This window comes from Tyto alba, unplaced genomic scaffold, assembly GCF_018691265.1.
Source record: "Tyto alba isolate M040663 unplaced genomic scaffold, T.alba_DEE_v4.0 Super-Scaffold_27, whole genome shotgun sequence".
Lineage (NCBI taxonomy): Eukaryota > Metazoa > Chordata > Aves > Strigiformes > Tytonidae > Tyto > Tyto alba.
Window position 1 is genome coordinate 5911625 of NW_024881301.1, and position 15290 is coordinate 5926914.

General features: G+C 39.0%; 1 protein-coding gene across 1 annotated transcript in view; it reads left to right on the forward strand.

Moving 5' to 3' along the window:
- CDH2 (cadherin 2) overlaps positions 1-15290 on the forward strand; it is a 118340-nt gene that overhangs the window by 88589 nt on the left and 14461 nt on the right. Inside the window, exons 8-14 of the mRNA XM_042798014.1 lie at positions 2186-2323; positions 2704-2889; positions 4660-4916; positions 6335-6477; positions 7702-7935; positions 8280-8513; positions 10243-10382. Of these exons, the coding sequence (XP_042653948.1) occupies positions 2186-2323; positions 2704-2889; positions 4660-4916; positions 6335-6477; positions 7702-7935; positions 8280-8513; positions 10243-10382 (1332 nt within the window). The remainder of the gene's footprint in view (positions 1-2185; positions 2324-2703; positions 2890-4659; positions 4917-6334; positions 6478-7701; positions 7936-8279; positions 8514-10242; positions 10383-15290) is intronic.

Sequence of the window (15290 nt, forward strand, 5' to 3'; positions counted from 1 at the left end):
GGCAGCTGACACATGCTCCATGGCTTATTCCTGGCTGCTTCTCAACCTGCAGTAAAAAGGGAAGAGCCACCTCCCCCAATTTCCCCATGCTTGGAAACTTGTATGCTTGTTGATTTCTAAAATTTCATTCCCCACAGTTGATCTGTATGCGAGTGCTGAGAAGGGGGAAAAACAAACCAACCAACAAAAAACCAAAATGTGTTCTGTCTTTTGGGGCACTTTTGGGAGGGAAGTTTCTAGTGCACTGCTTCAGTTGGAATTAAATAAGAATATTGTACGGAAGTTGAGTCTCCGTGTAATAATAATGGAGTTTCCTTAATGAAATTTGCTTCTTGGAATCAATGTGTTAAGACCCAGATGAATCAGAAGCACCTGCTGTTTCAATAACATAGAATCATCTGGCTGCAAGATTGGCTTCAATACTGCTCTAGATTTTATTGCCTCACAATAAGTAAAGTATATTTTTTCCTGGATGAAAGAGGTAAAAATATTTCTTTGATTCCCTTGTGACTGCTTTTCTTGACGGTGTCGTGAAGGAAACCTTTAGGATGTTTATTTAAGCCTTTTGAAGGTCACTTTGCAAGTATATTTTCCAAGCTAGAATTCTTACATGTATTTGTGCACTATTTAACATATATACTGCATTTCTACATAAACAATATTAGATTTGCTTTTTAAAGAACCGTCGTGGGGTGCATAGATAGTAATACACATTTGGAGTGTGTAAGGGGTTTTTTTGTGAAAGAGGACATGAGCATAAATTACATTCAGTGGGAGATAAAGATTCACACAGCTTATTTCAAAAAACTTTTTTTTTTTATTCAGTGACTCATATTTGCTTCTTGGAAGTGTGCATAACCATTAAATCTCTAATGTCTGTCATCATGCCTGGCCAAAATTTGAAAGAAAGTTAGATATTATTAGTGGAATTGTCCTTGCTTATTTTTTGTACCAATATTCATAGTCCCTTTTTGTAAACTGTTTCCATGAGAAGTAATCTGTCATATACCCCAGTCTTGAAGTAGTGGGAGAAAATAAGGTACCAAGTGGAAAAAAAAATAGACTTTTCTTTAAATATTTTTATGTTCCAGAAGGTTTTTGCCAGTGTTAGTAAACCATTCATGAAAGTGATATTCCAAAGTAATAACAACTCCTTCTGTTTGTGCATTTTCTTTTGGAGTGAACTGAATGATAACACCTAGCTCTCTCCGAGCTGGGAAACTGAACTGGTAAATGAAAAAACATGCACAATGTTTGCATTTCATGGTAGAAACTGTCAACGAGTTAAAATCAGCTTTTCAGCAACTCTACACAAAAAACATCTTTTTTTTTTTTTTTTTTTTTTTTTTTCCTTCCCTAATACAACCTTGTCGACTTTGTTTTAAGCAGCTGTCCAGCTGGAGGTCAGGTCTCCGTTGGGCGTTTCATGTGCTGGAGGGAGCGCTGGCCCCGCTCCAGCCGTGAGGGGAGAGCGGAGCGCCTGGCGCGGGGCGAGCCGTTAGCGGTGGCACGCGGGGAGGGCCGTTAGCGGTGGCACGCGCGGCGGCGGGGGGGGGGCGCAGTGAAGGAGGCGGTGGCGGCCATCTTCGGCCGGGGTGTTTAACATTTATGGAAATAGACCGTGTGGTGGTTCACTCCCCACTTTCTCCCAGTGCCCTTACTCGTCTCTGCTAGCCTTGACATCTTCGGTTTCCATAGCGATCGCAAGACGTTGCAACAGCGGTTTTATACATGGGTTTGGCTGAAACAAAACCTTGGCAGTTGTGGCAGTTTGGCCAGCAAACCTACCTTGGCTCAGTTTTCTTAAATGCTTTTGATGACTTACCCTGTTTTAGTATAAACTGCACTCTGTTTTTTTTCCCCATTCAAAAAGTGGTGTTAAATCTGTGATAATAGTATTAACTGTATAAAGTGGTTTTGATTTTTGAGAGTAGGAAGCAGGCAGTCTGTCCTCATCTCAGTAATGCTTGAATAATATCAAGTAGTAGTTCAACATAGCTAGATGCAGCCTAGTGCTGTATTCCTGTGGCACAAACTTTGCTCCTGTCATTTCAAGTGATGCTAACTAGAATAAACGGTGTGATAGGCTCCACTGCTTAGCGAAGAGCAGTTTTGGGAACCCCTGCTGTTCTGTGGTAATGTTAGTTTTGCCTACAACTTATGTTGATGTCATTTTGTGTTTTAGAAAGTACAACAATATACATTAATAATTCAAGCTACGGACATGGAAGGAAACCCAACATATGGTCTTTCAAACACAGCAACTGCTGTCATCACTGTGACAGATGTCAATGACAATCCTCCGGAGTTCACTGCCATGACTGTAAGTTGTCCTGGTTTCGGACATGGTACAACATAAGTACAGGGTAGGAGTAATGGAAGGATGCTCATATTCATAACCGTTACCGACTTTCCTCATTGTATTTACAGACAGTAAATATTTATTACTTATTAAATAGTGTACTGGCAGGAAGAATTGAAACAGGTACAGAACCATTAGGTGTACAGTATTCTGCTTAGGCCAAAAGGCAAAAGCTGACAAGGGAATCAAACCATCAGTTTTCTGGCCTTAGTTATTCATTAGATAGATTGTCAGAGCTCCAGTGAAGAGAGATGCGCTCCCTAATGCTGATGAATATTCAATATGGCATGGCTCTTGCGTGCTTTTGCAGCCGAGGTAAAATGTTTTCTTGTTTTTTAAAGTTCTATGGGGAAGTACCAGAAAACAGGGTGGATGTGATCGTAGCGAATCTGACAGTGACAGACAAAGATCAGCCCCACACACCTGCGTGGAATGCAATGTACCGAATGACCGGAGGAGACCCGACAGGTCGATTTACCATCCTGACTGATCCCAATAGCAACGATGGGCTAGTGACTGTTTTGAAGGTAAGAGATGCTTGTGCTTCAGAGAACTAAGCAGAGATGGAATAAATGGGGGAGAACATTGAGGGAGAAAAAAATATGAACTCCTGAGCCAGCACGAGTCTAGAAAGTAAAATGGATGGGCACTGTCTGTGTTGTGAAAGTTAGCCATCCCTCTCTTGGAGCATTCCAATAATACGCCAGCAGTATTATTCCAACTGATCAGTTTTAAAAATCAGGCTAAGTTGTTGAAAATAACAGATTTTGAAGCCTTATTTGCCAAAAGATAGGAATTAGTCTGAGAAAAAGCATTTGCTTAGTATTTGTTGCTAGTGTAAAGGAACAGCTTCCTACCTTCTGGCCTCCATTAGTAGTCACGCTTGTCTGTGGGTTTTATGTCAACATGTTCCCATTAAGGAACAGATATAGGCAGTCACGGCACAATCAGAGAGGAAAAAGTGATAGGTAGGAGGCTACTTCTACAAGAGGCTTTTAAAGACTGACTATTTTTAAAATCTCATTTAAATACCTTTTATGGAATAACCCGTTTATCTTCATTCTCTAGCCAACACAGCTCTGTGTTGAGGGCTGACTTATTTCAAGTGATAATAACAATTTGGTTCTATATTTAAACCTGCCAGGCAGTAGCCACCTCTCCACATGGTGCTCTGATAAGTGTCTCAGAGTTTGGCCACTTATGAAGTCAAGTGTGAGATGCCAGTGTTCCCATTTAGAAATTAAAACTTTCACTCTTTTTTTTTCCTTCATTTTTTTTCGCCTTTTTTTAATCTTCTCGCTATCTAGGTGACAAAAAGATACAATTTTGTACAGCTATAGTGGTATTTCACACTAGGTTTTTTTTAAGAACTGTCTCTGTTTTATAACTGCACTTTCCCAGAGGTACCAATTGTTATATTGCAGTCTTCAGCAAGAATTATGTGCATGTCTGTGCTTTGTAGCACGCCTTTAAGCACACAGACATGGGAAGAGTTGGAAGCCTGCCTACTGTCTTTATTGGCAGTGCGATGAGTAGATCTGTTAACCTATAATGAAGATTGGATTGTCTCTTGTCACTGACTTCATACTGCCACGTGCCACCTGCCCCTGGAAGGTACAGGGTTCCTTCAAGTCTAGAATCAGTACAAGTAGTACAGTGCATAGCACTAAGGCAAATCATATCTCAGGGAGTGCCTCACCCCTGTGCAGCATGACAGAGGAGCTTCAGCTTCAAACTGGTCCCCAAACTGAAGGTTGTCTGTGCTGCAAAGATGGGAGCTGTAGGTATACCTGAAGTAGGATTAGATGGGATTACAAAGAGTCTTTCTGGTGAAACATTAAGGGCATGAGAATTTCTGATCTCTGGGGCTAGGAACGGTCATGATCTTGTTTGAAGGAAACCTTCTTCCTCATAACAGAGAGAGGCAGGTTTCTCTCCCCAGGAGAGCTCCTCAGGAGGCACGTGAGTGCCTGGCACAAAGCTGGGAGTTTCTACATCATTTTCAGATGAAACTGCTTGTTTCCTCCGTTACCTCTGATGGCAGTACCAGAGTAAGTTAAATCCAAGAATTACAAGGTTTCTAGCTGTTCTGACTTCAAAATTGCTGCTGCTAAGCAAAGCCTCGGTCTAGTCTTGCACTGAGTTGTTACATTTAGTGGGTTCTCTTTAGGCTCTGTGCTCATTTTTGAGAAAAGCTATACAACAAGTAAGGTTTAAAAATGTGCTTTAAGGGAAAAATGTGTGCCCATCACTGTTGTGAGTAAATGTTAACACTTCTTGCTCTTTGTTTCTCCCAGCCTATTGACTTTGAGACCAACAGGATGTTCGTACTTACTGTAGCTGCGGAAAATCAAGTGCCTTTGGCTAAGGGGATTCAGCATCCTCCTCAGTCAACAGCAACCGTGTCCATTACGGTCATTGATGTGAATGAGAGCCCGTATTTTGTTCCAAATCCTAAGCTTGTACGTCAAGAAGAAGGGCTACTTGCTGGTAGCATGTTGACAACTTTTACTGCTCAGGACCCAGATCGTTACATGCAGCAAACCTCTCTAAGGTCTGTATAAAAATTTTGCACTTAGTTAATAATTGAAATGCAATATCTGTGATACAGAATGGGTGGGGAGTAAAGAGACTGCATATGAAATGACCACTTTTACCATAGCACACAGCTATATCACTATCTCCCGTGGCTTTTGTGTAGCTCCCTCTGAAGGGATTTTTGGCTGTAGAGAAGGTGACCTGACCAGCGTTTATAGATCTGTAAACTGGGTCATCTTCTAATGCTAAGTTCCATTTCATCAAGGTAGAATAAAGTTGAACATCTGTGTTAAAGTAGACATGATATCCCAGTAAATTCAGTCAGATCAGACACATGCTTGTGTGAACTAAAATTATTTGCAATTTAAATTAACCAATAATTTTGACATGGCAGCAAAATCACATAAGATTGTTGACCAAATCTGAAGGGTTTTCTTCTCATTTATTCTCCAGCGATGCAAAGTGTTGCTGTTGTCCATCTGTGAACTCTTGTACTGATAGCTATGATGATAATTTGCCTAATGTCTAAAACTATGCTAAATGGGAAAATTGAAGAGAATAAAACATGGAAATCTTAAAGCATGCTTTCTCATACCTCATTTAAACATGGTCATTCACTGCAAAGCTAAGGCACAGTGACTAGCTGTGGGCCCCAGAGCTTAGGTTCCTAGCTTATCCAACAGTCTTTTTAGCTCATGTAGAGGAAACTCCAGGACTTTGTGTCTTTCCTGCCAAAATCAAGGTTCTTACAACTTTATTTTCTCTTAATTTTGGCTAGCTTTTGCTGATATTTTGCTCATTTCTGGATGTAGCCATTGTAGACATGATAGCATGAGGACTTAAATATATATATATATGTATTTTTAATGACCTAAAATAGCTTACATTTCATTAATGTGAAAGGGCAAATTTATCAGATAGAAGGATGGTTTTGAAAGACACTCCTCTTTAAATTAAGATGAGAAGCATGCAGGAAACCAGGGTCTCTAAAAAATTAAGTTATATTGGAAGAACTGGAATAATGCAAGTTAGTGCTACTCTAACACCCTTTACTCATTGTTACCTCTCTCCTGCTTTCAAGTGCTCTGAAAAAAGTTAGTATTAACAGCTCTGTAGGTACAGAGCAAGCAATAGGGATCCTTAATGAGTATTTGAATTGAGCCTGAACATTGTATAGTTTATGGTAATTGTATGATTTCCCCCAGTTACATGAGAACTTACTTGGCAGGGCACTTCAAGAATCTGAATGTAGGGCTGTTTTTAATGCACATTTTCAAGAATTTTAGCAACAAGGCATAATAAATGGAAATGTGTTAAATTTTGTTTTCAGATTCCAAAAATATGTTCAGAATACAAATTAAAATACTAATATTGTGTTTGCGGTCAATATTTATTTTGGCAGATAAATAACACAACTTGTGATCAAATACACAGGTACTCAAAACTTTCAGATCCTGCAAACTGGCTGAAAATTGACCCTGTTAATGGACAAATAACTACTACAGCTGTTTTGGACAGAGAGTCAATATATGTGCAAAACAATATGTATAATGCAACGTTTCTTGCTTCTGATAATGGTATGTATCAACAGTTTATATTTTTTCAATAAACTTTCTTCTGTGTGGTTTAAATGGCATTCAATTTTACTGGAGCAGAAAACAAGATACTTTTAGAATACATCCAATTGTAAGTCTGTGTTAGTATCAGACTTTGTATGTTTCCCAGCTACTTGGGAAATGGGCTGAAAAATAATTCTATGAGTTTGGAGAAAGGCACCAGCTTAGTTATATTAGTCAAGGTTACAGAAAACTGAAAACACCTGCACAGGAGTGCAGTAGGCTGATGGAATGCACAGCATGAGTGGACTTTATGGGGAGGAATGTGTTGGGGGAGGGGTATTGTATTTTTCTGCATTCAGGCTACAGTAGTGCAGAGAGAAAAGCGTCTTTTAATTGTCAGTTTGTTAATGACAGTTAACAATCTCTGCTCAGAAATGAGCCCTTTGATTTTGGCTGGAGTGCTGTACAGTTCATAGCTGATACCAGAAAGATGGACAGGTGCAGGAGTGTTCTGGCATTAGAGGAAAAGACATGAAACACTGAGGGTGTTTACTTTGGAGAGAAAGCAAATGGCAAAATTTTGCGAACAGATAAAGTGTAACAAAGCCAGATCAACTATTTCTATCCTTTTGGCTCTGTTGTGAACTAAAAATTAAATGGAACTGGGAGATTATGGGGGGGTGGGAGTGGATTGAGAACCATTGCTAATTATACTGCAAAATTCAGTGCTACATGTTCACATAAATGTGTGACTTTAGCAAGGTTTACGAAAGCATCACACATTTGATATGGATAGCAAGAATGTCTAGAAGTAGTGTGCTGAAAGCCAGTATTAGAAAGAATTTAAATAGCACACTTGTGGTAAAGAGTGATCATAAGTCTTCAAAGTTACAAAATAATTTCTCCAGAGGATAAACTATTCCAATTTTGCACCTCTTTCTTTGAAGCATTTGATGAGCACTGTCTCTGGAGACGAACTGGCTGTCTGGTCAGTAAAGTGGTTGAGTCCCTGATCTGAGGATTTGCTGAATTTTGCTGAGTAGGGCAGATTTTTCTCAGTATGGACTACGTAAGAATTTGTGTATTATCAGAAGCAGTGACAGTGTCAGACTGGCTTGGTAAAGACAGAATCCCAAAACTGAGGTGAACATATGTACATGGTAATTGAAAAGTGTTGGTATAGCTTCATTTCAGTAGCTTTGCAATTGGAAACAGATCCAATACCATTTTCTTTTCTTTAAGGAATTCCCCCGATGAGTGGAACCGGCACACTTCAGATATACCTGCTGGACATCAATGATAATGCTCCCCAAGTGAATCCGAAAGAAGCCACGACTTGTGAAACACTACAGCCTAATGCTATTAACATCACTGCTGTAGACCCTGATATAGATCCAAATGCAGGCCCCTTTGCCTTTGAGCTGCCTGACACACCTGCTAGTATTAAGAGGAATTGGACCATTGTTCGAATTAGTGGTAATTAATATTCTAGAAGTCATAATAATTTTAAAGACACCATTGCATATGCTTTTCAATATTTCACCTTGGTGTTATTTTGCAATGTTTTGGTTAATATGAATACATATTATATTCCTATTCATAGTAACAGTTTGGTTAATATGAATAGGAAAGCACTTCATAGTGCAAGTTCCCCAAAGAACAATACATTTTAAGAAAGAGGACATGTTCACAGTCTGTTATTCTGAGTGAGATGTAGTGGGTTGAACAACAAGTTAACACAGAGCTTGTTTTGCCAGTGCTGTTTTAAACCCACGTAAGCAGTATATTACTTTTTTAACAAGTGCCTTATTTTCACACAGGGGATCACGCCCAGCTCTCTTTAAGGATCAGGTTCCTGGAGGCTGGTATCTATGATGTGCCCATAGTAATTACAGATTCGGGAAATCCACATGCATCTAGCACTTCCGTGCTGAAAGTGAAAGTTTGCCAATGTGATATAAACGGAGACTGCACTGACGTTGACCGGATCGTTGGCGCTGGACTGGGCACTGGTGCCATCATTGCAATTCTGCTTTGTATCATCATCTTGCTCAGTGAGTAGATAGATCTCTTGATCCTAACTCTTCTATTCTTGTTTCGCAAGTACCACCTTGTGTTTTAGTTCTGTGTAACTTGACAAAGGCTGGGGAGTGATTAGAGACCGAAGTCTGAGAGTTGTTGCCGTTTAGTTTAATGTCTTGGACAAGTATGAAAACTTTCTGATGATGAAGGAGTAGGAGTCTGTGAGATCATACCTAACACTTGCATGACAGTCAAGACCCACAGTGGGTTTGTGAAAGAAATTTTCCATCTGTGCCCATGGGCACTTGTTATGTTATGTCAGTGAGTGACCAGGTTGAAGATGTGATTAGCTCCCAGACGTCTTGTGCTGCTGGTACTGTGTGGCTTGACACCACCCACAGCGGTTAACAGTGCTTTTAAGGAGTCCTCTGCTGTTACTACTATTGTGCTTCAGATTAATGTAAGTAGGCTACTTGATGATTTTGGAAAGTAATACATCACAGCCCTTCGTATAAGGCCCGACAAGCAGGCAGCCATGCAGGAACAGAGAAGTGTATTTGTTTAAGTACTACATAAAGCTGTGCTAGTATTTTATTTTTGTTGAGTGCATTCAATAAGGGAAATGACTAAACATCATGACTATCTGTCTGTCCAGTGTAGTAAATTAGATGCTAGCTCTCCTACATATTACGGTTAACTGATTTCTGATTGTGATGGAACACAAGGAGGGGATTAACCTCTTCAGAGTATACTGTGCACCAGTCCAAAACATACAAAAGGATGGAAAGGAGTAAAGTAAAAATAAAATTTTAAAAAAATATTTGAGCCTGGCTAAGCCCATGGCTGTACACAAGCACAGTCAATTTCTTTCAATTATTTTCTTAAATAATTTTCTTATTCATAATTATTTTCTTGATATAAGATCCTCTTAAAATATTAGGTATTGAATTAACAGAGCCTTATTGAAACTATCAGATCCTCTAAGATATTCTTCATATATTGATATTCTAGATACCTAGGAGTTTCTTTCCATGAAGACAGTTGTAATTGGAAACATGCCTATTGTATTAGGAATTCATTTACTCACATTTATTCTGTTCTGTTTCTCATTTGGTTTTCTTTAACAGGTTTAGTTTGTAAACAAGTAATGCAACTTGTTCAGATTAAGGATTAAAATACATAGGTCAAAATGTCACTGCATTTTCCTCAACCCTGATTTCTCTTCTAAACAGAAATCTAAACTTAAGTAACAATCTGGACTGCTGTGATGTATGCCAAAATGGCCTAAGCTTGGTCATGTTCAAATGTCAGAATTACTTAAACTATATAAATTGCTGTATATTCTTGGGACATAGCAGAAAAAAATATAAATAATAACATTTTTTAGAATTCTTGCCATTACTAGAGAGATTCCCTTCTGAACCCTGTGGTTTATGAGGCTTGGTCTTTCTTATATCTTTTCATGACAAGTTTATTTTGCGGGTTGTGGAATGGATTTGTGACTTATGACCTTGAATATGTGATTGATTTCCAAATCAAATTGCCTATAGTAGCCTGAGTTTAAACATCTCTTGCTTAATCTACCTTCTATGATTTTTTTTATTAAAACAAACAAGAAATCTCATCCAGAACAGTCAAAAGGGAACACGGCTTTTTTCTAGTTTTCTTTTTTTAAATCTTGGTGTTAAATTTGTACAATTTTCCACGGCTGTACTTCAGAATCAAGATTTGGTTTTATGTCTTCTTTTTTTTGCAATGTAGTTTTAGTTTTAATGTTTGTGGTGTGGATGAAGCGCCGTGATAAAGAGCGTCAGGCAAAGCAGCTCTTGATTGATCCAGAAGATGATGTGAGGGACAACATTCTGAAATATGATGAAGAGGGTGGTGGAGAAGAAGATCAGGTGAGGAGTGATTAATGATTTTTATGTATAGCTTTGCACTTCACTCTGTACTTTATCTATTTTGTTATTAAATACTGAAGGCATTAAATACTGAAAGCAATCAGTAACATTTTAAAAACCTGAAATACAACATTTAAATCTCGTGTTGTTTTTTGCAGTTCCAGAAATACCAATTGCTTGCCTTTTGGATGAGATGTAAAACCAATATCTTGTCCAGTTACAGTCACAACAATCTGACCATATTCTAACTAATCCTGTTATAATTAAATGAAAATTAAAGCCACTCTCATTGCAGTCTGTAAAGTTTCTTCACACCTTGTCTGGGATCAGAATCACCAGTGCAGAATGCCTGATATAATCTATTCCAAATATGACCCTTTTTTGGTGGCGGGTGAATGCCTTTCTAGATACACAGTAATGTTGGCTATTGACAAATTGGCCACTACTGGGATTTCAGCTTGGAAAGTATTTATGTTTCAAGTAGCTGTCAGGACACATCTGTGTTTATTCAAATACCTTTCCAGGCAGGTGCCATATGCATTTACTCTCATGTCACCTCTGTTTGAACCACTGCTGATATGTCAGAGGACAAGAAGTGATGTGTATATGCTAAGAATAGCTTCTTTCTCTCTCTCCCTCAAATTAGTGAATTTCCAAGCAGTGTGATTTCCTTCCTTCAGAGGACTTTTATTAAGTGCTTTATGAACATGACAAACAGTAGATTTATGCACATTATTAGTGGTAGAGGTAAGTGTAACAATTATGAAGGGAACAGTGCATATAATAGAGCCTAAGAAATTTTCCAGAAAAAAGCCTTGAAAAATTAAGTGTACACATTCCCAGTCACAGTTATCTAGCACTTGAGTTATCTGAAAAGTGTCTCCCTTCACTGGTACAGACATTTATAGCTTCCCGATGCTAATTTGTTTGTCTAAAATATGTGTTCCCCTTAGTAATTTCCATGCTTCCTGCATGTCCCCAAGAACTGTTCGTACTTCTTGGCTTTTCTGCATAACTTTATTTTTAAGCAATTTGCAAAGGAAACTTCAGTTTATGCCATTTTGGAAACTTGCTTATGTTACTAAATAAATTGAAGACAACCCTTTGAGTTGATGTGTGTATTCCAGTTCTTTGTACGCAGATAGTTTGAGTACAAGAATTGCATCCTGGTTTTGCATCTGTTGTTGCACAAAAGAGTTAGAAGCTTAAGAAACATAAAGAAAACTCAGTCCTGTGAGAACTAATTTTCCAGTTCACATATCCCCAGCTCTTGTTCACCAGCAATTTTCCGGAGGATCTGTTCAGCAATTTTCATGTGATTTTGATTTATAATTGTTGTCCACACAACCGTCAGGACGTAGTCAGTAAGGTTCTCAGAGTATATACTGTTCATTTGGAAATCATAGGTGATGCTAGAACAGTGTTGGGAGAGGTTGTGCTGCAGATCAGAAACTTTAAGCATTGTTGTCACAGTGTACATACAATGAGAGTAAAATACTTAACAGCTTAGAAATGGTGCTAAAGTCTTCCCTCTGTCCATCTTGTACTGTGCTCCTCTCCAGTGAAAGTGCTGTCTTTGTGAGAGGTATAGTGGGGTAGTGTGGCAGGAGGCAGCATTTTGTGAGTGCTGTAGGGATGAGCAGGATGTAAACCATCCATAAATGCAGCCTTTCACCAGCCGTGAATGAGTGTAGTGCACACAGTGAAAGGAAAAACTGTCAATGGGTGGAGTAGCAGTAAAATGATAAGAAATGTGAAATTAGGATCATTTCTTCTCGCGTTGAGCAGAAGAAGCACCTAGACACAGAGAGGTTTAAGGGCTTTACAGAAAATTTAATGATTTTTAGCCACAGAACCCCTACGTGCTTTCTTAAGACAAATTTTAAGGCCACTGATGCAAATTAATTATCTTTGCTGCCAGCCACATAGTTCAGGTGCACTGGTCCCTTTCCTGATCCACTGAGCAGTAGACCATAGGGTCTAAGCATCTAGAAGGTCTTTATACACTCCAAAAATAACAAACACAGCAGGAAAAAAAAATAAAAGCTCATACAAAGCATAGCAAAGTTTTATAACCACTTCTGTAGCAAGAGTTTTAGACCACTGGATAGGCAAAAAGGGGGTAGGTTTTCCCACAGCTCCAAAGTTTGTAATTTGTTCCTGTCCAGAATGGCTGAATGGAGAGAACAAACTTTTCATGTAGGCACTTAATTTTCTGTCTAGAGTGGATGATGGAAATAAGTTTTCTTTTGCTTTTCAGGGATATTATTTTACTTTATTTTATTTTGGCTTGGCATTTCATAAAACCTAATTTCTGCCTGTGGTTAACTAGATGATAATAGATCCTGGGTTCATTTGGTTTTGGTTCCCTCCTTGCCCCCCTCACCTCCTGTGCCCAGAGGAAAGAGGGAGGATTATATCTGGTTGGGTTTTATTTGGTTTTGTATGCATTTTATGTGACATTTAAGAAGTTGGAATGCTAAGCTTTTGAAATGTTCCTACAAGTAGTAATCTAATTTTTGCAAACCATGGTTTAGCAAAATACTGTACAAGCAAAGCTGTGTGCAGTACATACTGGGCAAAAGGCATTGGCCATAAAGATTTTTGCATTTTTGTCAAAGTTAAGCGTTAGAGTGTCAGAGTGTTCTAAAAAAGCATGAGACTGCCATCAAAAATCTATTTTCAGAATGGGGCCTCATAGGGTAAAGCTGCCACTGTTCTATTAAAATCAAGAAAAATTATTTCATGTCAACCTTGCATCCACGAGTCATCAGCAAATGACAGAGGAAAATGCTCTACGTCAATATTAACTTTTTATGATGCACTCTCCCCAAAACCATCAGGATTGATTGAATAAGCAGCTTCAGTAGAAGGCAGTACACAAGGTGACTCAGAAACATAGAACCATCTAACCCAGAGTGCACCTCATGCAGCAAAATAGAAGAGAATGCTCAAAGCTTCATGTGAATCTCAGTAAAAACAATATTTTAAAAGCTTCAGATGTTTTCATAATCTGTACCCTTTAAAAGTAATTACTTGTATTTATAGCAAGCAAATTAGTTAGGCCTTCTTAAAATTGCCTTCTTCTCTGGGTGAATACTGGAAGATTTACCTTGTGTGGCCTCATATTTTTCTTGTTTATCCCAGACGTTTAGGTGACTTGAAGATATGGCTAGTAAGGCTCGAAGTGTGATACAGTTCAGGACTCTGCATCCTGAAGCAAACTACTTCCAGACTTGTGGTTTTGCTCTTGGAATAATTCATTTATTTTAAGAGGGTTTGTTTATTTATTTGGAAGCTATGTAGTTGGGTTTCTTAGCTTTCACAGCAGACCCAGAAGCCAGTAAAGCATGCTCAGCATGTTCCTTTCAAACTCTCTGTACATGCTATCAGAGTAAAATCTCCTGCAACAAGTTTGATGAGTTCCAAATTCCAGCTTAGTTCCCCAGTCATATCAGCTGTCAACAAGGTGGAATTCCTGATTGGTTTTGGTTGTTTGTTTGGTTTTGTTTTGGTTTGTTTGGGGGTTTTTTGGGGAGGGAGGGGGTTGTTGTTGTTTCTTGGGTTTGTTTTTTTTTTTTTCCTCCTGTGCTAGCACTTCCAAGGAATTATGATTTGAAGTCTGTCATAAAAGACCAGTTTATTCCATCATGAAGGTCCCGTGTTAATTCCATCTGAGGCCATCTTGGCCTGCTTTGTTCACTCTGACAGACTGAATGCTTGTAAAGAAAATTGAGGTTCTTGAAAGATTCACAGTCTTCCTCTAGCATGGCATGATGTACACAGGCTCATGTGATCTCTACAGCAGTTGAGAGAAATGCTTTTAAATCCCTAGGTCAGATAAGCTCTTGAGTTGTGGGTCATATCTGAAGTTAGCCTGGTCCTCACTGAAGAGCGTTGTCGGAGCATTGTCAACACCAGAAATGTTCTGGACTTTTTTCACCTGAACTTCTGTTTCTCAGAAATGTGGGCTGAAAAACTGGCTCTGAAAGCTGTACAGCACTCCTGTCCTTCCAGGCAGAAACATTTTTTCCTGGTATTGGGAAAGATCACTCTACTAGCAGAAGTTGGGGACAAGAGATAAAGGAGAGGAGGCAGAGGTATTCCAAATAGAAAGTCTGGGATTCTCCTCAGGATTTTGTTTAATATTTTTTAGTTCTAACAATTTGGATACCTGACTTAGAGGAGCTGGGCCATGAGAGGCTTTGAGTCATCATCATTTGACAGAAGTCAGTGGGACTGGTTTGGTTACTGGTTTGGGGAAGAGGGAAGTGTTATGAGGGGTTTTGTTTTGCGTTTTGGTTTATTTTAATTGCATCTAAATCTCTAACACCAGCAATTGGGGTGGGAGGTGTGGGACACTGGAGTTTGCTATATTTGGAAATAGTTGTGCCTAGTTTAGGTGCAAATTATGAAGCTGGTAGTGACTGTCTTGATTATTAACATACCACATGATCTAGAGCTTGTTTAGCAAATGGGAGGTGTGAGATACAAATGATGAATATTCTCCCTCAACACGATGTGTTCTCGTAACACTATTGTCAGTTCTAAATACCAAAACCTCATGTTGGCTGAGTGTTAAAGCATTTAGCACATGTCTGCATCATAGTTCACGCACATAGCAGATCACAACCCATAAGCATCACTAATGCATTTTCGTCGCGTATCTCAGGCCATTCGTGTGATTTACATCGAGGCAGTGGGTGCTCAGCTGGGATACATGCAGCATATGTCAACCTGAAAACTGTGATACATTTTTTTCCATTTAATTGCTTTTGTATACATCTCATTGCACAAGATGATCCTCTCATCTCCTTTGAGCCCATTTCTGTAGTGTTTTCTGAGTTTCAGTAGTACTTGCTCATGCAGGTGGTCCTGTTGAAGCAAGTTGCCTGAGCAAGTGGATGG